The sequence below is a fragment of the Epinephelus lanceolatus genome, chromosome 15, assembly GCF_041903045.1.
Source record: "Epinephelus lanceolatus isolate andai-2023 chromosome 15, ASM4190304v1, whole genome shotgun sequence".
Lineage (NCBI taxonomy): Eukaryota > Metazoa > Chordata > Actinopteri > Perciformes > Serranidae > Epinephelus > Epinephelus lanceolatus.
Window position 1 is genome coordinate 8188158 of NC_135748.1, and position 27017 is coordinate 8215174.

The 27017-nt window shown below is 41.4% G+C and overlaps 1 protein-coding gene across 1 annotated transcript in view; it reads right to left on the minus strand.

The window, feature by feature from the left end:
* Positions 1-607: 607 nt before the first annotated feature.
* ism2a (isthmin 2a) overlaps positions 608-27017 on the minus strand; it is a 40433-nt gene continuing 14023 nt past the window's right edge. The window contains exons 2-6 of the mRNA XM_033642213.2: positions 24387-24635; positions 17107-17407; positions 8833-8967; positions 5725-5793; positions 608-1822 (exon numbers count right to left, since the gene is read on the minus strand). Coding sequence (XP_033498104.1) covers positions 1305-1822; positions 5725-5793; positions 8833-8967; positions 17107-17407; positions 24387-24635 — 1272 coding nt within the window. The 3' untranslated portion in view covers positions 608-1304. The remainder of the gene's footprint in view (positions 1823-5724; positions 5794-8832; positions 8968-17106; positions 17408-24386; positions 24636-27017) is intronic.

The following is a 27017-nucleotide window of genomic DNA, read 5'->3' on the forward strand; positions in this document are numbered from 1 at the left end:
ATGTGTAATTTGTGGTAGATTTTATTTTGTTGAACTATTAATATTGTATACAGAATCGGAATCTCACTGAGTTATACTGCTGTTATTTACAAACTAAAGAAATGAGATATAATTTTTGTTTAGTTTTTACTAAATAGTTGATGGCAAACTGTTGACATGTAAAACTATATCACTTATTTTGTTGCAGTTCCATTTTCATAAATTAATAATCCATTTTTCATGTCTTCATACTGTCAAAAAATATGATTATTGCAAAAATACCCTGAAATATTGTGATATTATTTTATCACTGTATCGCCTAGCCCTACCCCACATTCCACCCCACTTTAAGCAGGTAGAAGGTGTTATTGGAATGAGAACAGAATCCCTTTTGACATTTTAAAGTAAGTAATTTCAATTGAGTTGACATTTCGCCAATTTGGCATGAATGCTGTAGTAATGCAAAGTCTTTTACCAAATTTTTACTCTGTATTTTATAGAACACATGTATGCTTTCTGCTGTGGGAACACACATTGAATGCAAATCATAACATGGCAGATGTGGACAGGAAGAAATCCCAGACATGCTCTGGCAATAATTCTGTCAGAATTTTTTTTAAGTAGAGCATTTATAGTCCGAAGGGTCCATTTGACTTTATTCTTTTCTTACCAGCTAGACAAGAATTTCTTTCGCAGGGACACTAAATCTGATTAAGATAGTTCAGGGGCCAATAAATAAGGTAATCCATTCCACACTCATACCCGCACACACACACACTCACACACAAACATACACACACATGCCACTGCCATCTGAGACATTCACCTCAGCACAGCACATCCCAACAGGGTAGCAGCAACATACAGGAACAGGGATTAGCTGACGAAGGTCCAAATAGAACATCTCTTGAGTTCATTGTCCCTCCAATAGTTCCAACAACAGTACATTTTTGTTGCTGCAAACAAACAGTCTACATATGAGTATAAAAAGCTTCAGTATTGGTTGTCCATGTCTTCCTTTCATATTTTCATATACTTTGAAAGTTATGTCCCTTTTTATTAAAAAAACAAAGTGTCAGTTGATGCAGGAGGTCATGAGATTGCAACAACAAAGCTTGCAACTGCACCAAAGTACCTCATCTGGCAGGAGTTCATGCATGGCAAAAGGACCACAGGAACACTGTTTTAACATTGCAGCTCAGTTTTTCTGTGCTCGTGCAGGATGGAGAGGACAAGAGAAATGTAGATTTGAACTACCATCCGCATCTCCCTGTTGTTCTCCCTTTTCGTTAAGACCCCTTACAACCCCCCCCCCCCCCCCCCCGTCAGTACTCCCTGGCCTCTTTAAGTTCCACCTGAAACACTTGTTCTGGGGGGTTATCAGAACAGTCCAGCCCATTGTTGGGTGGCCTTACTGAGTGAAACCGACTCCAGTCACCCTTGCACAGGATCCAGGGCAGTACATCCACCTTGTAATGCAGCTCTGGTGAGAACTCAGTACTGATCAAATTTGGCGCCCCTGCTCCTTTCCCTCGTGTTATCAGTCTCATCTGATCGTCGTAGCAGCAGTGCTGCGCTGCCAGCGTTGTGCTGTCATATGACAGCATCGAGCGGATGCAGAATCTGGCCGAAGGTTTGTAGATGTCCAGGCGTTCTTTGGGTCCGCTCGCGTCCCTCCATCGATAGGTCTTGCGAAGTTTGCCGTCCTGGATGTTGACGGCGCTGTAAACGGCCTCAGAGGGGTAGAAGCATGGGCAGCTGGGAAGCTCTGTGAGCACCTGGTGCAGGTACTTCTGGAGGAAGTCATTCTTGCAGCTTAGCCACTTCTCACAGCTGTCCACATCTGGGTTGGGAAAGTTGGAAGATTGGAAAAGTTAGAAGTAATCACAGAAATTCTGAACATTCTTCAATTAGTTTAGAATGGAATAAGTTTTGGTTTATCTTATAGAAACATCTCAAATATAGTACCCAGGTAGCTATGCATTTCTTAAAGATCTGAACTGATAAAGATACATATTTATGCATTCATCATGTGCATCGTGTGCAGCACACAGCATTTCAGTTAAAATGTGACAAAGTGAAAACCAGTCATCACCAACTTGGATGACATAAAAGTAAACCAATAACCCATTTCCCCTGCAGGAACTTTTCTTAGGTTTCAGGAATCAGTTCAGGAAGTCTAATTTGCCGAATCTTCATGGTTCATTTATGCAGTGGAAACACAAACAAGAATACAAGTCTATTTAAAAGTTGCAGATGGATGTGAGATAAAATGAATGCCATAACTTCATTTATGTTGTCAGAGACACTTTTGTTTGGGGAATGGAAAATATTGAAATAGTGAGGTTGTACACTTAAAGGGCGGGAAACAGAAACCATGCACTAGCCTGAGAAACACACAAATCTGTGAGCTCATGTTTTATTTGCTCTGGCAGATACATCTGGTCCCTCCCTTGTTCTGACAAATTTTCACCTGACCTGGCCTGCTATGACCAATCACAAGCATTTATGTAATATCAGGCAGATTTGATACCGTAACTGACAATTTTCCTTGTGCAGCCTTGTGCCAGGGACAATATGGTGAGCATAAACCTAGCTTAGTAAAGAGACGCACCATTGAGGCATTTTCGAAAACAGCTAAGATGGTTGCAGCTGATGTGACACTTTCTGCTGAAGCACTATTTTCAAAATCTGATGGCAAAAACAGCAACACTTCTCACAGATGCTACACCATCACTACTCATCTCTGTACACTGTGCTCTGTTTATTTTGTCTTTCACTTAGCACTATGTCACATGTTTCATTGCTCTTAACAGTTGTGGGTCTATCAAATGGCTCCCAGGGGCATTTTGGTCTGTGGCCGTTATTAACTCCCTTTGAAAAATTTAAAATAAACTACGAGGTTCCAGACTAAAGGAGGATTTATACTTTCGCATCAGTTCTATGTAGAGCCTACAATGTAGCCCACACACATGGCCTACACTGTTGTGAGCATTTATACTTGTGCGGTGGTGTGTCTGTGTCACTCTGCAGTTACACCTCCAAAACACTAGTCGGCGTTGAGGTTTCTGTGAAGTGCTGTAAAGTTTAGCTGATTCAAAACACTCAAAACACACATTAAACATGGCTTAATGGTGACAATTTCAAACACAAGTACACAAATCGGATTCACGTTAACATGCAGGATTGACAGGCAAAGCACTTTTCTTTTGCTGGACACATGCTAATGTTTTTAGCACAAGCCATGGCATTTTTGGTTGAATAAATGTAGATGCTAGCAGAGATTTCCTCTACACATTTGAAGCCAGGGACAACAGCAACATTTAACAAAGGTAACATTACAAAGTGTGGCTCCATTACAGCTCACGAGGTTCACCAACAAAACAACTGTCTTATCCTAAACATGTTTTTCAAACAAATACAACATGCTAACGATATTAGCACAAGCCTATGGCATTTTACATTGTATAAATTAGCTTAGCAACTAGTGTAGATTTCCTCTACTCATATGAAGCCAGGATAAATCACACGCAGGACTTAAAATGCTATTTTGTGGGGGCTATTGTTATCCATGAAATAACAGTAAATAAAAGCTTTGTTTCCACAGAGGGAAATTTTTTTTCAGCTTACAAAAATAGCCAAGGGAGGGAAGAGAGGGAATAGGGAGGTCTGTGGCACCACAACATATAGTTACATTTCTGGGGAGGTGCACGTCAGGCTACGCCATAAGTTACATCATAGGCTCCATAGGTTTGGTATCGATTTGACGCAGAAATATAAATCCTGCTTATTTCGCTTTTGCGATTTGGTCTGGCAATGCCAGGCCAACAATGCACTAAAGGGACAGAAATAATGAATACATACATTTTGATGAGAATATAAATGTATGTATATTGGAAAAGCACATGTTTCTCTTGGTCTATATCCTACAGGATATTTTTAGCTTTAGAAATTTTTAGCTGCTTTAAATTCACTGAATGGAGAAAGAGAGAGACAGAAAGCTCAATAGTCTTGGGAGCCTTTGTCCCGCCCTCATTCTGCATGAAAACAATGGTCACTCTCCTTAATGAAACCAGCTAAAAAGACAGGGAAGGGCTTTATTCGAAATATGTCCCATAAAGGGAGTTCTGTATTTTTCAACCTGGACCCTATTTTCCATGTTTTTGTGTCAAAACGACTAATGGGAACAACAATTTTATTTGATTGGTTCAGTATTGAGCGAGAGGGCTGCAGCCTATCAATGTGGGTGCACTAATTTGCCACTGACAGGCTCAGACTGTTATTGTAAGTGTCTGACAACATTGTGAAAAGGAGCCCTACAGAGAAAGACCTTTTGGTTAAAGAGTAAGATCCTTTTTGTTTAAGTAAAAAGAGCCTAAAAATTGCTATTACCAAACCCACCAGACTCCATTGACTCCATTAAACAGCAAGTTAAGCAGGTATAGAGCCAACATATTTTAACGTCTAACTACCAAACCAAAGATGTTGATTGTGGGGACAGTGGAAAAACAAACCAATATGTTTTTTGTGAGGTTTAATTTGTTTCTGTTAATTTTGAATTTAGTGTGTTTTATGATGATAAAATCACTCTTTATTTAAATGGAGTCTAGTGGGTTTGGTCATAGCGTTTTTGGGGCTGTTTCTGGTTGAGAAAAAGGATCTCACTCTTGAACAAAAAAGTCAGCCTCTGTAGGGATCCTTTCCATAATGTTGTCAGACACTTAGAATAACATTCTGAGCGTGTCAGTGGCAAAAACAAGCACTTTTAGTTGACTTTACTGATGGTGCGAACATGCACAGAGTGCTTCAGTTACATTCTGGTCTTCCTCAATACTGGTCAAATTTCAAAAATTATTGTCTCTATTAATCACTTTGACACAAAAATATGCATAACTAGTGTCCACAGAGCCAACAGGTACTGAGCTTGCCCTCTGAGGGCAGGGAACTGGCAGGAAATGGAGCATGGTGTTAATTCAGCACTGAGGTTGCACTTGCATTAGCTGATTGGCATCCACTACTACATTCATGCTCCACCAGCCACTAGCCTTCCAGCTGACTGGTAACATTCAGTCATATTCGTGCAGCTACAATGTGGCCACGATACACTTCTCACTATCACTCTGCTACTTGGCTCATGCCAAGAGTTATACATTTACAGTCCAAATACACCAAAAAGAAGAGTACCCATTTAAAAAAAGTTATTTGAAACCCACAGTCCAGTTTTAAAACATGAAAGGGTGACTGAGAGAGGGGCTTAGAAGAAAAACAAGAATAAAAAGGTTTTTGGCCTCGGACAAACTAAAAGCTACTCTCTGTTTTTGCCTCCTATGGTGGATGTTGAGTTGAGAGGGAAAAAGTTAGACACTGGATCGTGTTCTCTTCTCCTGCTATATCTTTTATTATGTTTGCAGAGTGAAGAGAACTATCATGTTCTCTGGCTGGTGCTTAGCAGCTGGAGAGCAATAAAATGGAAACTAAAAAGTAATTCAAACATTTCTGTAAGGCAGGGTCGGTGTTTCATCGTGTCTTTGACAGTCTCAGCAGAGCATGCTGGGAAGGGAGATTTCTAAATATCAAAACCAGGTACTTCCAGTGTGATTGACTGAGTTTGTTACCCACCACTGAATGGAAGATAATGTTTCATATACAGGCCAGCGCCCACTGGAAACATGTAGTGTAACCTGTTGACTATTGTGTTAATGCATGGGACAGTATACCCAACACACCCACACACTCCATACATACTTGTGTCCAGGGAGTCTGTGCTGTTGGTCGTCTGGATGGGTGTCAGGTCGGTCACTGAAATCACAGTGTCTACATGACAGAGGGTGAGAGAAAGCAACAACTTGTCTTCAGGTGGTTTAATTGTATCTTGTCCAATATGAACACACATACTGGCATTTTATGCACAAATTAACTAATGAAATAGGAATACTAAGAAATACTATGAACCACTGTGTGGATCTGTTTTTTAAGTTTGGCTTCAGTCGCCTGCAACAAACTGGAAAACATTTTTCTGTGTCTCTGATGGAGGGTGGATACACCTGATAGTCAAGAAGAAGGGGAGCTCTAACCTCATTTCTGTCATGTTTCTTTATGAAATGCATTTAATTTTTTTTTTTTTTTTTTTTTATGTGTGTGTGTTTATGAGCCTGCATGCATCATATTACGATTTCAGAAACCTGGATAAGCCCTTATTCAGTTTATGAGAAACCCCAATATGCTAGGTGGAGTGCTTGGAAAGAAACCAGGATACTGTTGCATGTATACAACTTATCTGAGTACCCAAGCAGTCATGGCTACAGCCAACTGATTTCACAGGAACATAAGGAATGGTGGCAGAAAAAGCATCTCACTTCTGGAGCAATGAAGTATCTACTTGTGTTTCCCTTCAATTATTTGCACATCATATTCTGTATATCCAGTGGTGTAGTGGAGGGTATACCCAGTTAGGGTATACCCAGTGTTAGTTTCACTGATGGAAACTATGATGAAAATTTTTCGTCAACGACTTTTTTTCCATGACGAAAACGAGATGGCGACGAGCTGAAAATAGAGCTTGATAATAAAAACTAAGACGAAGTCTATGTTTCATTTTCATTGACGAGACCCGACAAACATGTTCTCAATATCCAGCCAACAGCCAACAACAGATTTAATTGTAATTATCTTCAAACAGCGCATGAGCACAAGAGAATGTATCGACTGTCTCCTGGGTAACCCACCTATCTACCTCGTAGTGCACTCACCTCATCAACTACCACTACACCACTGAGGAAGGTGGTTGTCTATTTGTAACTGGTATGTAACTGGCCTCTGTTTTATGCTCCTAAAGCCAGGTACACACTTCACGAGAATCAAGCTCATCTGTGCCCAATTTCTCCTCTGTCGACAATTGTCAGTGAAGCCCTAATTTTCCAATGGCTCTAAAGATTATCTTGTGTGTTGTGATGTCTTTTTTACATCCTGGATCTGCTCACAAGTCCAGCCTGGTTGCACCAATTTCAACTGGCAAATAATAAAAGTGCAATATTTATGTTTTGTTATCCCATTGTGGGGGAATCCCAGAGGACAACTGAGGATAACTGGTGGCCCTGCAGGTCTCAGAGGGTTTTAATGAAATGTAAGCTTGTGCTGTAACATGTACAGTCCATGTTCACACTGTCTGCATGACTTCATATGTATTTCTTATTTTTTCTTCCAGTTCCTGCCTGCTGTCAGCCAAGTTTGTTTACTCTAAAGTCATGCTGGATTGTGAGATATTTCCACGATATCTGGTTTTGAGACACAGGACAGTAATACATCTATCTTGCTCGGGACTCTGGTCGTTGGTGAATGAATATCTATTAAGCCCTGTTTCCGCTAAGCAGTACGGTATGGTTCAGTTCAGTTTGGTACGCATTTTTTCTGTTTCCACTGTGAAAACTTGTGGATGGTGCTGATGGAACCTGTCCTTACCATCCCCATTTTTGAGGATGTTCTCCGGATGATAAACAAGGTGCAGACTTCCATCTGTAGTGGGGTTTCCATCCAACTATTTTTATTCGCATTTTCAAAAATTGCTGAAAAAAAAAACTTGGATGGAAACGCCAGAAATTCGAAAAAAGGCCGAAAATTCACAAAAAAAAATTTACACTTGGAGGGGGTGGATTTGTCAGCGTATCGATAAAAGGAAAATGCGACTTTTTGCTATGGAAACAGGTTTTGCGAATAAATGATGACGTACCGGTACACAGATCCTCAAATGTGGCCCTTGACATACGGAAATGTTTCAGCCAGAGTTCATGAGTGAAATGCTGTTGGACAACTACTTCCCAAAATTCCTTCACACGCCTACGTTCCCATACACACGGAGAACGACATGGTGGTCTCCTTCCAGCTATTTCCAACAGTACTCTTAACATTAAACTTCTTCGTCGTCTCTTCTTCAAGATGGTTAGGTACGCTGTCAACGCTGACAAAATGCTAACCAGAGTTCTCCCAAGAGCCGACAGGTTTATCAGGAATCTGTTCATGATCAGTTGTTGTGTCAGTTGAGCGTGTTGTTGTTTACAGTGGGCATAAGACACTCTCTTATGACGTCATCTCATGGCACACTCTTCTTCTACGGGGGTGTTTTTATTTTGTTCATTTTTCACGAGAAGCGCCACCTACTGCTCTTTCTGTTGACTCCCAATAATCGCAAAACAGTAACGAATGGAAACGGGCATAAATTCGTATTTTCTTAAAATTTTTGGGCGCATTTTCACAAAATTCGCTCAAAAATTTCAGTACATTTGGATGGAAACCCCACTTCTGTCACTGGTGAAGAGGAAATATAGCGAGTGCTGGATGGAGCAGTGAAGGACAACAACCCTGCACACATAAAAGAGTACTGTTTGTGGTGGAAACGCTAAACAGACCTACAGTCTATGTACCATGTCTGAAGGGTTACTTTTGGCTCCGAAGGAACCATACTGAAAGTATTTGGTGGAAACGGGGCTTTAGTGTGTGGTGTTGTGTTCCAAATCGCTGCTCTCCAAACACTATAGGAACAGAAAAGTTAAATTTATCATTACATGTTGTTATGTGTGGGGTCTCTCACATTTTCAACATCTGTTAAGATTTGAGAACATTTTTAGTGTGGGCCAGGATTTAGTCTTTAGTCTTATTTTGGTAGTCTTTAGACTCTAAATTTAATTTATCCCACTTCTTGTCAGATCTGAAAATATCAAAGAGCTGATATTTAGGTGATTGATGATTTTAACTTTTTTATGCTACTTTTGCTGTTAAAATACCAACATAAACTGGTTCATGGGGGTAACACAAATCAGATTTTTACAATCTTCACTTCACATAGTTTCTATGTCTTACCGGCACAGCTCTCCAGGTCACACGTGCGTGACTCAGTCGCCGTGCATGCGTAGCCACAGGAACGGGTGCGTTTCTGGGTGCCGTGTCCACAGCTCACACTGCAGGGAGCCCAGTCGCTCCACTCCTCCTCGTACTCTGAAAAACACAGACAGAAAAGATGGATGAAGGAGAGACAGCGCAGAGGGGAGAAAAGCAAAACTATGGAGTCATATATTAAGAGCAGGCTTTGAAGTTAGCCTTGTGAATTCCTCACCCAGCTGGTGTATGTGTGTTATGCAATTAAGGAGCGGCTGAAAAGAGCCGGGTAACGACAGCGTGGGACCTCTGAGACATGCTCCTCTGTATTTAAACAGTGCTTGCAGGAGGGGAAAGAGAGGGGGAGAACTTCAAAAGACAGAGGGGGAAAGGGAGAGGAGGGAGCCAGCGGGACTGAAAGTCTTCTCGCAGTGAGAGTGATGATGGCTGTATGCGAGCAAAACTCTTCATTCTCACTTTCACAGTGGTAAGAACTGAGTTAAGTGCCAACATTTCATCAGCAACTGGAGCTTAATGCAGGAGCTGAATGCATACTTCCTTTTTCCTGTCTGCAATAAGAAGCTTAAAATAACATCGTTAGATTATAAGCTAATAAGGAAATGCAATGCACCAGTGCCATATAAAGAGGAAAGAAGAGTAAGATGAAGCCTTTTCAGATTAGTCACTGATGCTAAACTTTCCTACCTGTTCTAACCTGATCTTTGGGCTGCAAAAATGCACGCCAGTAAGTTTAGCCCAACCTCAAAGATCTGGAACTATTCCCCTCAGACCTGTTTCCACACAGAAGGTAATGATGCACTGTGACCAAATGAATATTGCATACTTTTGGGGAAAGTCATAATCACGCTAATGATCAGGCAGGAAGCACAGCCAGCTGGCGTCTCTATATCCAAGTGAAAAGTCAGTTGGAGGGTAAGCACATGAAATGTGTGTGTGTGTTTGTGTATGTCATCAGACTGCAATATGCAAGTCAGACAGTTGTAAGCTCAATCACTTGGAGACATGGGGTGTGCACCTCCACACACCGTTTGCAAGGCCGTGAAATGCTTCAGAGGTTGCCTGGCTGAACAACAGTGACTTCACTCCCTTTTCAACATCCCCCAGCTGTAATACACTTCCCCATCCTCCATATTAGTGGGTCACTTAAGAGGTCGTCTCACTGCCCATGGATGTATAAAGAGAAATGGATACAGCAGTGTTGGCGGGGCCTCATTCATTGCTATGAAAGTTGCTCAGTGGAGTGTGAAGCCTAAAAAGTTAAACTGCCGCATATAAAATTACCTGAATGATTATCTGGCACTGCTCCCCATACTGTGTGGCCAGTAGAGCAGGCAGACTAGAGACGTCTGCTGGATGAGCCGGTGTGTTCCGGTTTAGCGCTCCGCTAACTTTTATGCAGTTGATCGTGCGGATGTTCTTGACTTTCCAAATGTTATCAGACTGAATGGATCAAATTCTGATAGTGAAACAAGTCATAGTGCAGGGCTACGATGCTTAAAAGCACTTATCCACTGATTTAGGGACATTTCTTTGACCCTGTAAGTCAACAGATAAAAGTCTTTTTGGGCCCAATGGCATCATGTATAATTCCACTGTTTGGCTAACTACAAAGCCTGGCACAATGCCTGGGGGCCTGGGATAGCCAAGATTGCACCGCAGCTAGTGAGCTGATGTGTTAGCTTGATTACAGCCAACTAACCACTATTTGCTGTGCAAACTATCTTTTTTCTAAGTTATTTTGTGGACCACACTGGCTGTGGGTTTGTCAACACTGTTTAATGAGGCTTTACAAAAGAGGCTCTCAGCAAAATTCAGAGCGTATGAGTTGTCTGGACACAGTTCTCAGCGTGGAGGTGGTTGAGCTGCCGGCTAGCAGCTTACACTGCTAACTCCATAAAACGCTAAACAACAGTGCTGACAGAGCTAACGGTGTTAACCAGAAAGGAACCATGAGCTAGCATGTCCATTCTGGACCGCAAGTAACTCGCAAACATGTCAGGTTTGTAAAAAGCAATTTCTTTTTTTTCTTAATTTAAAGTACAGTTTCTGGCACAGAGCTTTTATTTTGAAGTGACATTACCTGCTGTAGAGTGGGTGACAAACAGACAGCTATTTGACAGAGACAGCAAACCACGCATGTCGTGAATAAATTAAACTGCGTGGACCTTGAACTAACGACTGAGGAGAACTCTGAGACTCCATGGTTGGACCAGCTGGGAACAACTGCCGTGGAGGTGTGTACGATCGTCTGACTGCTCATGTTTTTTAATCATTCTGACATCTTTCTCGAAATGCTGCTGCTTTTCCAGATCCAATGGTATACTAAAACCACAAAAATAAGATTGAAGTTGTAAAAAAGAGAGCGAGAGATTACTTTAAGTGGAGGTGTGTGATTTGGTGAATGCATTAGCAAAAAAGACGTGTATTTATACCAGGCGCGCCAGATTCATTTCAGAAGCAGGGGGGCCAAAAAGTGCTGTGTCTGGGGCTTGTCACCATGTGGGTGTGGCTACCTGTGTAATGTCCAGTTAATAATAGGGACTAGTTGAAGGTGCTTAGTGATCAGGGATTGAAGTACAGCCTGAGTTGAGTGTAAGCTTACGCAACAGCGGCAACAGTGTGTTTTAGTGAAAGCAGCAGTATCTTGCAGCAAGTTACAGCTCGTCCTCTCTCATTAAAAAGATGGTGAAGAAAGACAAAGAGTCAGATAATGTATTTAATCACGAACTTTATCTTGGGAGGAAAAAAGCAAACAGTTTATTTCTTAGCAGTGTTTGCATGAAACCTGAACACTTTGAACCCTTTATGTATAGGGCTGTACCCAAATATCTGGATATTCGAATATTCGTTTCTATGGGTAGGTATTCGTTATGAAAATTTGGTATTCGATATTTTTTTTTTTTTTTAATACATATTTTTATATAGCTGTTTTTCGTTATCTTTTGAATTTAATATGGATTATGGAACTGTTTCTGTCAACGTTTGTTTCCCCCGTTTTGTACAATTAATTATTGTTTAAAGTTTCAACAAGTTTCTGGAGTGCGTGACACAAGTGTGTTTTGAAAACGACCGCAGACTGTCACCTGCTCAACGCATCAGTACCTTTGGATGCCATGACAGTAATAGCCTAAAGATTGTAATAATAATAATAATGTCAAACTATCATTTACAGACCGATTTAACAGACAATCACTGCTGCCCGACCCGCAGCAGGTCCCGCGGGTTACAGGTGGACCCGTGCATCACTACTTAGCTCAGTCTATAAGGCTGTACACAACAGTAAGGCTATAGACATTATATTCTATTCAGGCCGGCAGAACCAGCAGCGCATCGGCTCTACAGCGCACGGCACTGCTGATTAACCATTTCATTGCAGCACAGAGTGTCTGCCAGCAACCAATTACTTGCAGAGGCTTCCTACAACTTGTTTCAACGGTTCCGATTTAATTAGAAGACAAATTAAACAGGATGACTAGCCAATGTGAAAATCAAAAGAAAGCATAGAATAATGTACTGAAGGAGACTGTTGTGCCATCACATTTTTTTGTGGTTTGAGAGCAAAGATCCAGTCGCCGCTGTGCAAAACTCTGCAATTCTCAAACTTGATTGAAAATCAATTTCGGAGTGGGGCTGGTTCGGAACGGCGGTGTTTTGGAATGGAGGGCTGTCCCCTGTTGGAACATTGTGGGCACACAGCCCTTCACCACCTGGATCCTAAAATAAACACCTGTTTTATTACATAATCATGCTTCCGTGTTGCGCCATTCATTAAGATCCTATTTCTGTCATTCAAACAACAAGAATTGTAGTTTAATACTCTTAATTATAACAGCCAACTTATTGAAAAATGACGGGTTTAAATCATAATTAAAATCCCGTCATAATTAAAATCCCGTCCCAGACATAACATGCACGGGCTCGGGCCGGGTCGAGCTGGATTTTTTGGGCCCGATCTAAGCTCTATTAGCCACTCTCGTTTCCCCTGAGGCGCCTCAAGTGCCTGCTCTCGCCCTGCAGCTACGCGGAGTCCCTCCTGATCAAAACGCCGCTCCACCTCTGTGCGCAGCAGGTCCAGGGCCTCTGTAGCCTATGTTGTCAGGCAGGCTGCATATCACATCAAAAGCATAGATCTATGTCTTCATGATATGAAACAGATAAATGTAAGTCAGACAAATAGCTGATAGCCCAAACAGATAATAAAAAGCAAAGGGGCGATGCTAGTCTATCATTTAAAGGAGCAATAAGCCAAATTCATCATTTCTAGATTGAAGGAATTAAAAAATTGAAGAACTAGAGGTGTAATTTCATCTGGAGTATAGCATGACCTCACACACCCTCTCTCTGTGTTGATCTCCAGCCCATTGTTTACAAGCCGGTCCGGCTGCGCGTTCACGTACATTCATGTAAATTCCCCCCCCCCCCTCTCAGAGCCCTTGGCCCTCCCTCCCTATAAAAGGCTACAGCCAGTGAGCAATGGCAGCGCGTATTTTCGAAGTGAAATGGCAGAGAGCGGAACGTCCACCTGAAGACGACCAGGATCTGACACTACCTCTAAAGAAACAACGGTTGTTGGCGAAGAAGTTGTCGCATAAAGAAAGGGACAGAACTCGAATTAACATTGGCCTTGCATTTCCAAGGTGGAGAGCACTGCAAGAGCTAAAGAGGCTACAGTTTGACTCGGAGCTAGCTCTTCTTCTCCTGGACAGGTACAACATAAAGTCAAATGTCTGTTTTAATTAGTGTTACAGTAACGTTAAGCACATGTCGCTATGTCGATTCAATTAAATTTAATGTTACAATCATAGCATGGGTTAATGTCCGGAGCTTGAGTTATTAGCGGCTTGGTCCCAGCAATGGGTCAGGCGTTACGGTTGTGTTAGGTGAGTAGCCCGGCAGCCCAGCTAACATTTGCAATTAGCATTGTAAAATGTAGCCCGGCGGGCAGCCTGGCGGCTGTGTTTAGCTATTCCCCTGCCTGCTTCAATGATGATGGTACCTGTAATAAATGCAATATATTTGCTGAAATGGAGGCGAGGCTCAGTGACTAGAAGAGCTGGTAGAAGCACTCCATAGCTGCAAGCTACTCCAGTAGCCGTAGTAGCTCTAGTGCTAACTCTGGGAGCTAACGCTAACATTCCTCTCTTCTCCGTGAGCCGGGAGCGGTCTCACAGAGAAGAGAGGAATGTTAGCCGGGGGCTCACAGTCTCATGGAGAAGAGAGGAATGTTAGCGTTAGCATGGCAGCCGATTAGTGCTAACGCTAACGTCCCCACGCTTAAGCAAGCTCCCAGAACGTTAGCATGGCAGCCGACTACTGCTAACATTAACATCCCCACGCTTCTCGGCTCCGACTCACTGAGCCTGGCGGAGAAGCGTGGGGACGTTAGCACTAATGGGCTGCCATGCTAACGTTCCAACTCTTCTCCGTGAGACCGTGAGACCGGCTCCCGGCTCAGTTGGAGTTGGAGCGTTAGCGTGGCAGCCGAGTAGTGCTAATGCTAACAGGAAAGCAGAGAAATAGCTAAACACAGCAGAGACCGAGAGTGAGTGAAAGACATTGCTAACTGCTAAACTAAGTTGGCTGTTTAGGTTTTATTTCCTCGCTCCTGTGGTGAGTGAATCTGCCTGCAGTGAAAGCGGGGGCTAACCAGTGCTTCCTCCTCAGGCTCCACTTCACTCAGCTGCCAACACAGCTAGTTAGGGGCTCTCCGTTTGGATCCAACCGGAGCAACGAGCCCTGGTTTGTTATTCAGGTTAATGTGGGAAGAAGCAGCGGGTCTGTCAGGCAGCTGAGTGAAGTGGAGCCTGTGGAAGAAACACCGGGACCGTCTGGATGTGATAGTCCGTGGAGATGCTGCGGTACTCGCCGGCACAGACAAGGCGAGTGGGGGGGTGGGGGGTGTTGGAGAGCAGAGATAGAGGGAGGAGTGGCTCATGACACACTTTGTTTTGCTCTACAGGTAGTGCACAACAGCAAACCTAGCGGTGAAACGATTTCGCTTATTGCCCCTTTAAGGGTGGTTAGATTGGTGATATGTTGCACAGATACTGCACGCTTGCATTTGATTAATACTGGGATGTGATGCTCTGCAGTGATGTTTCCTGACTCATGTGCACCAAGTGTTTCTATTACAGCCATAGATGTTTTTTCAAACCAACAACAGCAACAGCAAAATGTATGAGGGTGGATAATGGAAGCAGAGTTCTTTTTCTTTGATCCCTTTTCACTTGGAGCTGTTAATTTAGCATGGCTGCATTGCCATCAGGTTAGCCATACTGGACTCATTTCTGCACGAGAAGCTGAGGCCTGCAGAGGGGAGAGCTGAGAGAGAAGGAAAACAAGCAGAAGGAAAGAAGAAAGAGCCCATTCCAGGTCTGTGTCAATACAAAGGTTCTACCAATAAATTTTATCTTACACATGGAGGTGGTGTCATGCATCAAAACGTCAGACCATGAAAAGGCTTGATCACCCATCTACAGACTGACAGCATCAGCCACATTAAAAGCACATGTGTTTTTTTAAATGTCCGAGTAAGAGCTGTATTTAAGGCTTTTGGGGTGAGTCCAACTCAAGTCATAAGCTGTCATGAGCAAATAAATCAGGATGGAAGTATTTCAGGTCTGAATGCTGATTATTAAAAATCCAATGAACTATGCTAGATCAACATGAAGATTAAACATGGCAGCTGCAAATTAATGTTTCCATATTTGTATTTGGTAAACCATGCATTTGTATTGATGCGCACATTATGCACCACTCAAAATATTAAATTTCTCAACCCAGTGAACAAAGCCAGTACAGTGAACTGGCTCTGAGTGAGGAATCCTTTGTGAGTGTGTGCCTTTGACATGTTTATGTAGTGAGCCTTGAAGGAGCAGACCCTGTCATAAATCATGTCATGGCGGACAGACTGTGTGTGTGTGTGTGTGTGTGTGTGTGTGTGTGTGTGTTAGCCCTCTCAATCAGACAGTCAACAGTACAAAAACATCTTCAGACAGCCCGCTGCCAACATGCCCATGCCTATTTGACCCTCACCGTCCACACACACACACATACACACACACACACACACACACACACACACACACACTCAGCAGTGATAAGGCAACAACAGCATCTAAAAACTCAGAGCTTTCTATACAAGCAGCAAGTTCTACAGTTGGCAAAACCGCCACTGAGAAACCTTATCTCTCTGTTGTGTTGGGGCTGGAGGGGGGAGGGTGCATCCGTTCTCTGAAATGTTTTCAGTGTTCTTTTATTGAGTCTGTCGAGCAAACACTAAAGGCATCCAAATGTTCTGCTGCCAAATCAACATGTTTTGAAAGAGAACCCGTGTCACTACAAATGGTGGTTTTATTTTTATTTTTTTCAACCTCTGTGCTGCGTCAGTTTCCAACAGACATCAGAAAGTGTGATATCCTTTGATTCACCAAAACTAAATCCTGGATAGTACCATGCAACCAGGTAACTCTTTTCCTATATGCTGATATGACAGAGCAAAGGGCCCTGGAGAGACAAGGAGAGGAGGCGTGTGTTTTACGTTGAAGAAGGACTGGTGTGACAGAGTGAATGTGGGGTGCTGTCCCATTCCTGCTAGCCCCAGTGACACAATATGACTGTTGAGGCAATTCTGAATATGATTTGGGCATGAGGATTGATTGGACCAAGTTGGACCAGGTCTGCTCCAGTCTGGGTTAGGTGGTGTTGACAGCTGGCAGACAAAATCTAATAATATGTGATATCTAAAGATTCTAAACCTGAGCCTTCAGATCCAGTCCCTGACAGTCGCTCTCATAAAGACTCTGATATTTGCATCTGACATCAGCAATTAATGCCTGCCTGAGGGAGGCATAAATAATCAAAAGCTATTTTTCCTATTTTTTTAAACCATAGATCATGATCAATAATACAATAGTAACAAAACATCCACAATATATTTTAGTAGCTTTAGGGTCCCTGGAGTCAGCCAGGGTTGCAAAATCTGGACACCAGCTGCTGTATGCTAATTTCAAGCAAATCTAGTTGACACTGATCTGTTAAAATATGCCCGGCAAGGCCCCAGTACTGACCCTTGGGATTGGCTCAAGACATCTCTAATCTCTAATAATGATTAAAAATGTTATATTACATTCATCAAGGTTAAGTCACAATTCACTGTGCTTTAGATTTAAATTAATTTTATCTAGCCTCATACTGTGTGAGTCAAAGCTGTACCGTTTTGTTACATTGCGTTTTTACCGTAGTTATCCTTTGCATCCCAGTCTTTGTTCCAGTGACCACCCCAGTCTCCCCCGACTCCACTCAGAACGGGCTCCTCTGGGTCGTAGTTGTAGTCCTCAGATTGTTCCTCCAAACTGGCTCTTTCCAACCCATTCTCCACCTGCTCTGGGTACTCCCAAAACAATGGCCAGAACAGCTTCTTGTGGCTGTTGGCCCATTCTGAAGATGACACCGACCAGTCATTACGCTGACCCTCCTTGACCAGGTCCATCTCCACCTCCGTCTCAGTCTGTGTGTCATCTACCACCTCGATGGTCACCTGAAAGAAACACAAAATATGTGTGCAGCATACAGTGACTGACAATCATGCAAAAGGAATTCTTTAAAGTGTCAGAGTGATCTCACTTTGACTCGATGAAAGTTGTAAAAGTTTAGCACAATGTTATATGGACCTATAAAACCACTACCCTCAGCAACTTGCTTCAATGGCCCAACATATAGTGACCTCAGCAGCCAACAGTAACAACATCAAGCTTAATGCTTCTGTAATTTAAGAATCGGATAACTGCCATAAATGGCCCTACAAAATGCGTTCACACATAACTGTCAAATAACACTGGTGACAGAGCAGCCTCGCTCTGCACAGAAGTCACAGTAAATTCCAACAGGACATAATGACAAATGCAGCACAACCTTAAAGCAGTGGGAATTTAATGATTCCATCAGCCGCCTCATTCATCTTCAAAAAAATAAAAGGAGACAGCTTCTAGGATTTTATTACGCTGTTCAAAAAAAAAAGGGAAACACCTAAATCACACATCAGATGTTGATGAACGAATTATTCAAGTTGAAAATCTTAACTGATGTACATTATGTAATTTGTTGAGAACAAAATGGTTGTGTCATCCTGGAGGATCTGGACTTCCTGTGCAGCCTGATTGGGCTGCAGGTACCGCCTCACGCTACCAGTAGTGACAAGGACACTAGCAGAATACAAGACTAGAGAAGAATCAGTCAGGAATGATAAGGAGAGAGCAACGGTCTGTGTCTGCCACATGTAAAACCATTCATTTGTGGGGGTTGTCTTGCTTTTGCTTCTCCATTCCACCTGTTGTCACTTCCATTTGCACCAAAGCAGGTGAAACTGATTCACAATTACTTGTGCTTCCTACATGGGCAGATTAATATCCCTCAAGTTTAACTGACTTGTGTTATACTGTGACCATTAAATGTTTCCTTTCTTGAGCAGTGTATGTTTGACCTGTATTAAGCCCTGGTCAAACCAGTATGTGACACAACAAAGTTTATCCATGCAACATTGCAAACGTATGGTATAACATAGGTAACATAGCGACTTCTTGCAGAGCTAGCTTAGGTCAGTGAACTACTGTAGCTGACAAGCTAAACACTAATATGCTAACAAGCCGTTCAGTCAGTTAGCGATCTAGCTAATTTGAAGTATTTGTACCATGGACTCATGTCTCAAAGTTTTCTTCAGACTACACCTGTTATGTGGAGCAGGGCTTTAGAAAAGTGGATGATAGCTTATAAACTATGTTGTCTTCTTCTGCTTTGACTCTCTTTAAAGTACGACAACACAGTATACCGTATTCTGTGTCTCATCAGGTTTTGGAGGCTGTAATGTTTAGTTATGCAAACCGATAGCTTGATCATTGATTCCTCCTGTAAGAATTATTGTTCTGATAAAGGGGATTCAGTTCAGTTCTTCAGTTCAGGAGCTGGCAAAACAGGTTGTATGTCAATTTTTCTTTTGATACCAAGTAATAAGTACAACTCCTAATTCAAAAAAAGAAGATAAAAGATAAGAAATTTGATGTTCAAACTGATTAAGCTTATTGTTTTTTTTTTGCAAATCTCCACTCATTCCGAATTTGATGGCTCCAACATGTTTTCAAAAAAGGTGGGAAGGGGGCACGTTTACCACTGTGTTACATAACCTTTTTGTTTGAACAACACTCAGTAGCGTTTGGAGACTGAGGACACTCGTTGAAGTCTGAAAGTGAAACCTTTTTCCATTCTTGCTTGATATACAACCTCAGTTTTGTGCTTCACAGTGGGCCACACATTTCCAATAGGAGACAGGTCTGGGCTGCATGCAGGTCAGTCTAGTACCTGTGCTCTCTTTTCCTACAAAGTCACACTGTTGTAACGCGTGCAGAATGTGTCTCATTGTTTTGCTAGAATAAGCAGGGACATCCTTGAAATAGATGTCATCTGGATGGCAGCATATGTTGCTCCAAAACCTGTATGTACCTTTCAGCATTCATGGTGCCTCCAGAGATGGGCAACTTACCCATGATGCGATGGGCACTACACACCTCCATAATACCACAGATGCTGGCTTTGAACTTTGAGCTGATAACAGTCTGGATGGTCCTTTTCCTCTTTAGCCTGGAGGACACTCGATGATTTCCAAAAACAAAATGAAAAGTGGACTCGTCAGACCACAGCACACTTTGCCACATTGTATCAGTCCATCTCAGATGAGCTCAAGCCCAGAGGTGTCGTCTGTGTTTCTGGATGGTGTTGATATTTGGCTTTCACATGACATGGTAGAGTCTTATCTTGTATTTGTAGATACAGTTACGAACTGTGTTCACTGACAATGGTTTCTTAAGTGTTCCTTAACCCAGGTGGTAATATCCGTAATTCAGTCAAATTCATTTAAATGTTGTGCAGCCTGAGGGGTCAAAGGTCATAGCCATTCAGCATTTTTTTCTAGCCTTCCCCCTTACATTTACCTTACCCAATTTTAATGATACTAAATATTGTAGATGGTAAAATCTCTAAATTCTTTGCATTTGTACGTTGAGAAACGTCATTCTCAAACTGCTGGACTGTTTGCCCACACATTTTCACAAAGTGACCACCCTTGCTTGTGAATAACTGAGTTGAGTTTATCCTGTCATACCTATTAATGACACTAACATCTGTAACCAATTAACCTGTGGAATGTTCCAAACAGGTGTTTTTTGAGCATTCCACATCTTTCCCAGTCTTTCGTTGCAGCTGTCCCAACTTTTCTTTTCTTCATATTGCAGAATCAAATACAGAATTAGTGTATATTTACAAAAAAAACAATAAAGTTTATCAGTATGAACATTAAATATCTTATCTTTATACTGTATTCAACTAAATATAGGTAAAAAAAAAAAAAAAAAAGATTTGCAAATCATTGCATTCTGTTTTTGTTCAAATTTAACAAAGCGTCCCAACCTTTTTGGAACTGGGTTTGTATATGACTTTAAAGAAGTAATATCTAAAAAGTAACTTATTACCCCTCCAGTGTAACCTGCCCATCACTGGTACAGCATGTTTACAGGTTGGTACAAGCTCTCAGACAGGATGAGGGGAGTGATGTCACCGCTTCAGGAGAAGTCTGTTTATTTGAAGATGAGATTAAAAGTGTAGTCGCCTTTTATGAAAGAGGGTTATTGTGCGGCGGGGGAAGGGACTGAGACACATGAAGAATATAGCGGGATGGAAAGATGAACTGATAGCGAGTTCTGATTATCTCTGTTACTCTCTCACACGTGGACGTGTACATAAACACACATACACACACAGGTCTCAACAAAACCCAGGTAGCTGATGTTTCCAACAGCAACAGTTTATAAAGACAAAGCAGCAGCTGAAGAACATGATGCTGACTATCAGAGAACGGAGAGGATAAAGGTAAACATGTCTCTTATTCTGTATTCATCAAGGTAACAGTATATGAATAAAGTGAGTCTGGACTGTGTGTCCTTGTGTGCCATACAAAAATACATACAATTTGGAGCTAATACTACTCTCCATGGCTATGTACAGCAGTAGCAATGTAAGCATCATACAGGTCATGGTATCAACAACAATCCCCAACAGTGGGCCCTTTCCAGGCATATTTAAATGAATTGTTACTGGCTGGATAAAGCCCAATCCATTTACAACTTGTTGCTCGTTTGGTTAGAATATGCCAGCTGCACCACACTGGACCGATCTGAACCATGTGTCTGGATTTTACAAATGTACTTTTTTTAGTTACACTTTCAGTTTTAGTTGGCCTTGATTTGGCTGTTTTGGGCAGCATAGGGTTATATACTGTAACAGTCTTTCCTCTTGTGCCTCCTCCCTACTGCGATGTTGCCTGGTTTCTCCAGCATAATTCTAGCTGTGTTAACAAGTGTTTTTTATTGATTCCTTACCCACATTAAGGAAACCAGTGGCCTCATTTATCGAAGCATGTGTCAAACCACTTCTAAATGTGTGTGTAGGAACTTTCTTCACGAACAGGAAAATTGGTATTTATCAAACACACACACACAAAACATTATGGAATGAACATTATAAGTATCACCTGTTCTATCCATGTGCTCGTACACAGTTAGGGGTTAGGCTCCAGGAATGATAAGTTTATAATCTACATGGTTATCAGAGGTTGGGGTTTGTTTACCTGTACTTTAAGGTTATTGATGGTTTTATCATATTGATAGTGACTGTTTTGGTGTGCCAAGAGGAGTTTGTTGGTACACCTGGTCAAAAGTGGCTCTAAATGTATGCACATTTCAAGCACGATTTTATGCTTAGAAATTGGCATTATGCATAGTTTAAGCCAGGGGAAGGCAACCTGTGGCTCTGGAGCCATGTGTAGCTCTTTAGTCCCTCTCCAGTGGCTATGGAAATCAATAGGGCTTAAAAAAAATGTTTTTAATATTTTTAATATATAAATTTTAATTTTTATTTATCATTATTGTAGGCCTAAAAATTGTAAAAATGTGAAGCTATACACAGATTTAAAAAAAAAAAACAAAAAACAAAATGGTTCTGAACATTTTGCCAACTATGTCTACTGCTAGGCACCTTTACCTCTCAATGTTGCTGAGGTCCTGTCTAAATGAGTGGTGGCTAGTCTTGAATCTCCCTAGTGAGGCTAGCTATGGACTCCAAATCCAAAAACAGTGTTGGAGGAAAAAAGAGACATACATAATGGGTGGACAGATTATTTGCTTTAACCACCAACTCTTACCAAATGTTAATAAATAGCCCACTGCTGAATAGCCACCTTGTGCTAAAACATATTAATGAATGCTCATTCAGTAATGTTAATAGGCTATTTTTGACGCAATAGTCTGTTATCATGATTTAACTCAATATGTTTTGCGGATCCAGACAAAAAATTTTTTTTTAATTTTAGTCAAAAATGGCTCTGTTGATAGTAAAGGTTTAAGCACAAAAATCAAAGTCAACAAGTCAAAATAAGTTGCAGTTTGACTTCGTGAATAATATTTTGAAAATTAGACCAACCCTTTCTGTAATGAAAGAATGAGCAGCAGGTACTCAAAGTGATAGGTTTCATTTTATTTGTTGTGTCAGCAAAACCTACCGACAGCTTAACTTGCTTGTCCTTTATTACAGGTTCTTAAAAATTACTTTAATGTTATAGCCACTACTCAAAGAAGGAGCAAGCTCAAATCTATTAGAAAAGTGAAATCTCCAAAGATGATTGCATGGATGATGTCATAATGTATGGCAGAATCAGCTCGGTTTGTCCACATTAAAAAATATTGGGGTTAACAGTGTACATCACTACTTGTGGAGCTGTGCAGTGTTTCTGTATTATGTACTAGCAGCAACCTCTGGAGCTGAAAAATAAAGCCAATGAAGTAGTCACAAAAACTGCAGTTCTCTGAATGGCCACTTGAGGCTGGCTCCAAGAGTGACTCAATCCCCATTGACCCCCATCTTAAATTGCCCAACTTCACAGCAGCAATAAACATATTTACAGCCTGGGTTTGGTCTCTATAGCTAATTGCACTGGGGGGGAAGCATAATTAAGGGCCTGGGCCACCTTGAGGGACAGGTGGGTACTGTTCATTTATGGATCGCTATCACAGCGACAATGTTGGTTGGTGTAACCCCAGATACAGAGTAAAGGTGTTTCAGTTTAGTTTATCAGTTTATGAAAGTTGATTATAACTCTTTGTTTGTTTAAAAAGTCTTGTTCAGACCCCCTAAGGAGTTGGATATTCAGTTTTTTTTTCAGTAATTACTTTGGATTGAATGGTTTTAAGCCATTTTTGATAGTGACAATTCGCATTAGCATTCACACCATAGCTGTAAATGCACTGTGCTAACCAAGCCAGCACCTATCGTTAGGGTTAGCTCCACCCTCTTGTTCAAATATGTTCACCTGTGGCTCCAAAAATCCAAAATGGAGACAGCCAAAATGCCGAACTAGAAGCTTCAAAAAGGCAGTCCACAAACCACAGGGTGATGTCATGTTAGCTAGGGGCATTATCTCATACAATCTATGGTTAATCCCAGGTCATGACAATTCAAATACAACTTTTTTCTTTTTTCATTGTGCCTGGAATCTTTAAAGATTAAATTTAAAGCATCATCAGACTTAGAATTATTCACCAAACTCACTCACACTAATAACTTTTTCTGTATTTCTTGTTCTTGATTGTATATAACCTTATTTTTAGTTTAAAGGTACACTCAGTACTTTACCATATTATTATTTTGTATAGCTGTGTTGTTAATTTATTATAGGCTATTTCTTTTAGTTTTGTGCACTTGTGTAAACAGTGCATACAACATCATACAATGTTGTATTAAATTATAATCTGAAAGAAACATGGAATAATAAGGTACAGCATTGACTGTCTTTTAGTAATTTACTTGTACATGTATTGTACTTGACATGGCGCAAAATAGGCTTTGTTCTGTCTCTACTAAATTCAGGATGTCATGCATTTCTCACTCTGTTGACCAGGCAGTGAATTCCAGAGTAACATCATCATTTCTCTTTAAATCAACTCCACAAGTCTTAACACTTTTTTTTATAAAGCCAACTCCTCCAGGGTTTGGCTTTACAGTTGCATTTAAAAATGACCTTTTGACCATTTATATTCTGCTCTCATATGTTTTATATTTTCACTTTTTCCCCCCTTTTACTTCTTTTCTTTTATTTCTCCAAACCCTGTGTAGATGTCTGAGGTTCATGGACAAGCTAGAGCGCCCCACTGTTAAAGGTCCTGCATATGGTAACTTAAGACGCTGTCCTGACTCAAACCAGCTGTACACAGAGATGGGATGTATGGAGCCAGAGGGAGATACATGGTGCTGAGAGCAAAAACTGAGAAGAAAGTGAAGGAAGATCACTTAATCTGGAACACCTGCACTTCAGTGATGATATGAACCCTTAATGCTATGAGAAAAGTGACCTAATACTACTTCTGATGATACAATTAGTACAAAATATTTTGACTTCTTGCCACTTGGATATCCCCTACCTGGATGTTGGGATTCTGTGAGCCCATGTCTGCATTAGCCAGCTCTGGGAAGTTCCTCAGGTCCAGGATGAAAAGCTCAGGGTCTTCCTCAGGTTCAGGTGGGGGGAGGACACCCTGGTGATGGTGCTGGGACCAGCGTTGTCTGGACTTGGGGAGAGATGGACCAGATGGCAGAGTCTGCAGAAGGTTCTCCTGCTGAAGCTCCTGGAGAGTCTGACGATTGTTGCCAGGACTCGTCTCTGCTATCACCTGAGAGGGGGGGAAAGACAGTGATTATGCTGTCTAGCATAGAAACAACTGAGTAAAATATCAGGTGAAAGGACTTAAGTGTTCTTAAGTTTTTGACTACATGCGTCTTCATGAGCATTTCCTTGTATTGTTTAGTCCACCAGCAATCTGGGGACACGGGGGACATAACCCCACCACTTTCCTAATCTAGCAACATCATGGTAGCTCTCCTGTTTCCAATATTCTAACGATGGGTCCACAGGATTAGTCTGCTACCCCAGTACTATATCCACTTCATCAGTCACCAATTAACTCCGATCAGCTGATGCGACTCCAGCGTACGCTCGGATAATAATCAAGCGGACCCAGTCTCGCACTGTGAGTTGCAGACACTTAATGACTAGAGTGGTAAAGTTAAGTGCAGTGTTGGGCAGTAATGCATTACCAGTAATGAGTTACAGTAATACTATTACTTTTTCCTGCAATGAGTTGTGTAACTAATTACTAATACAGTTTCAGCAATAATAGTACTGTTATCCCAAAACCCTGAGCTTTTGTCACCACCCCACTACTGACTTAAATTACATTGAAAAAATCACACCAGCTGATTCATTTTGGTATTCATTGTGCTGCACATGCACGTTACAAAAGCGGCAAGATACTTCAGAAGATGGATATGCTTACATTGCACAGCTGGAAATATCCCCATTACTTTGATTTTGTCAGGAGAAAATATAATGTAAGCATAGTTATTCCGAGTAATGTTATGCACCAGGTCATTATTTTTGTACATGTGTTTGTATTGATTTGCAGTGATCTATCAGATGTTTGTCTCCTCCCCTCAGAGTATGCGCATGTGGTTGTTGCAAGGCAGGTGGTGTTTGCAGATTGGACCATTCGCAGAGATTGCTGTCACCGGATTAGTCCAGTGCATGACAGAGGATTTTCAAACGCCAGTTGATAGAGGCTCTTCCCTCCATTTCACTCTACCACCTCCAACAAAGCCAGCACTTTTGTGAATGTAGATTTTGGATCACAACTAGTAGAATACAGTAGAAAAGTAATATGACGAGAAGTGAAACAGATTACAGTTGGCAGGGAGTAATAGGAAAAGTCATGATATTACTTTGAAAAGGAGTAATGAGTAATAAATTACATTTTTGAGTAGAGTCCAACACTGGTTATGTGCTTAAAGGAAGAGTACACAAATGCATAACAGAGACAATCCTTATACAAATCCTGTAGATTGTTTGCTTGTTTTTATTATATCCAAGACTTGACTAATCGACTTGTCAGTGCTCTCTGTTAGATAAATTATGTAATGGTGACACTGTTTCCAAATTATCTCAAGCCTAGGTTGGATTATCTGTATTTCAGCTTGTCAGCCCCCTTGTAGACAACTGGCATGAACACAAACACATATCTTCACACACACACATACACACACACACACACACACACACACGATTTGGGGAAAAAAACTGTAATGTATGAACACAATATCGCATTATACGATACATTTTAATAAAGCACAGAATATAGCATTTGCCAGCCACCAGTTAAACAGTCAAAATATCAGTAAAAATAAGTCATATAATACACACTAGGCTGTGCCTATAAATAATCACATTTAGTCTGATTTTTAAAGCTTATTGTGTTTGACACCAGAATTTCCATTTGCCTCTGAACACCTCACAGAGACATCAAAGCATATCGCCACAGCTCCGCCATTTTGACCTGCTGCCTCTCCCGGTAAGTAGCTCTAAACGTCCCTGTTAATAGCTAATAGTTTGAATGGTAGAAATACAGATTTGATGTTTTAAAGTTGCATTTACATCATTTTGTAACCAAACATGAATGGAAGGGAGAAAATATTTCTCCTGTGAGCAGCCTGGGAAAACCTATACTGTTAACCAGCTAAGCTCATTTTAGCCACATAAACTGACACAAAACATCAAGTTAGCTGTTTATATCCAATGACAATCAAGCTCTGTCTTTTTCCACTGACTAAATGTACTATCCTGATACTAATATGAAGCTGAGAAATATAAAACAAATGAAGCAGTAGTAATGTTGTTTGGTGCAGTGCACTGTTAGACAGACACCAGCTAATCCCTCATTTTAGTGACAAGCTAACTTACAAAATGATTTATGCTTGTCTCTGGCTTAGTTTCTGTCAGCAGTTTTAGCTGTTAGCAGCCTTCAGTGAGGTAAGACAAGCCTAAGGGCTCTAGTTTCCTGGCGCAGCGCAGGGTGGCGAACCCCGTGCAGAGCTAGTTTCGAGCAGCGCAACCCGAGGCGCACTCAATTTGGTAGTTTGGCAGACCAAGGTGCGCTGAGATGGGTGTGGCGGCCCAGCAGGGGGAGGTGTCGACAGATCCAGCTTGGCGCAGTGACAGTTTC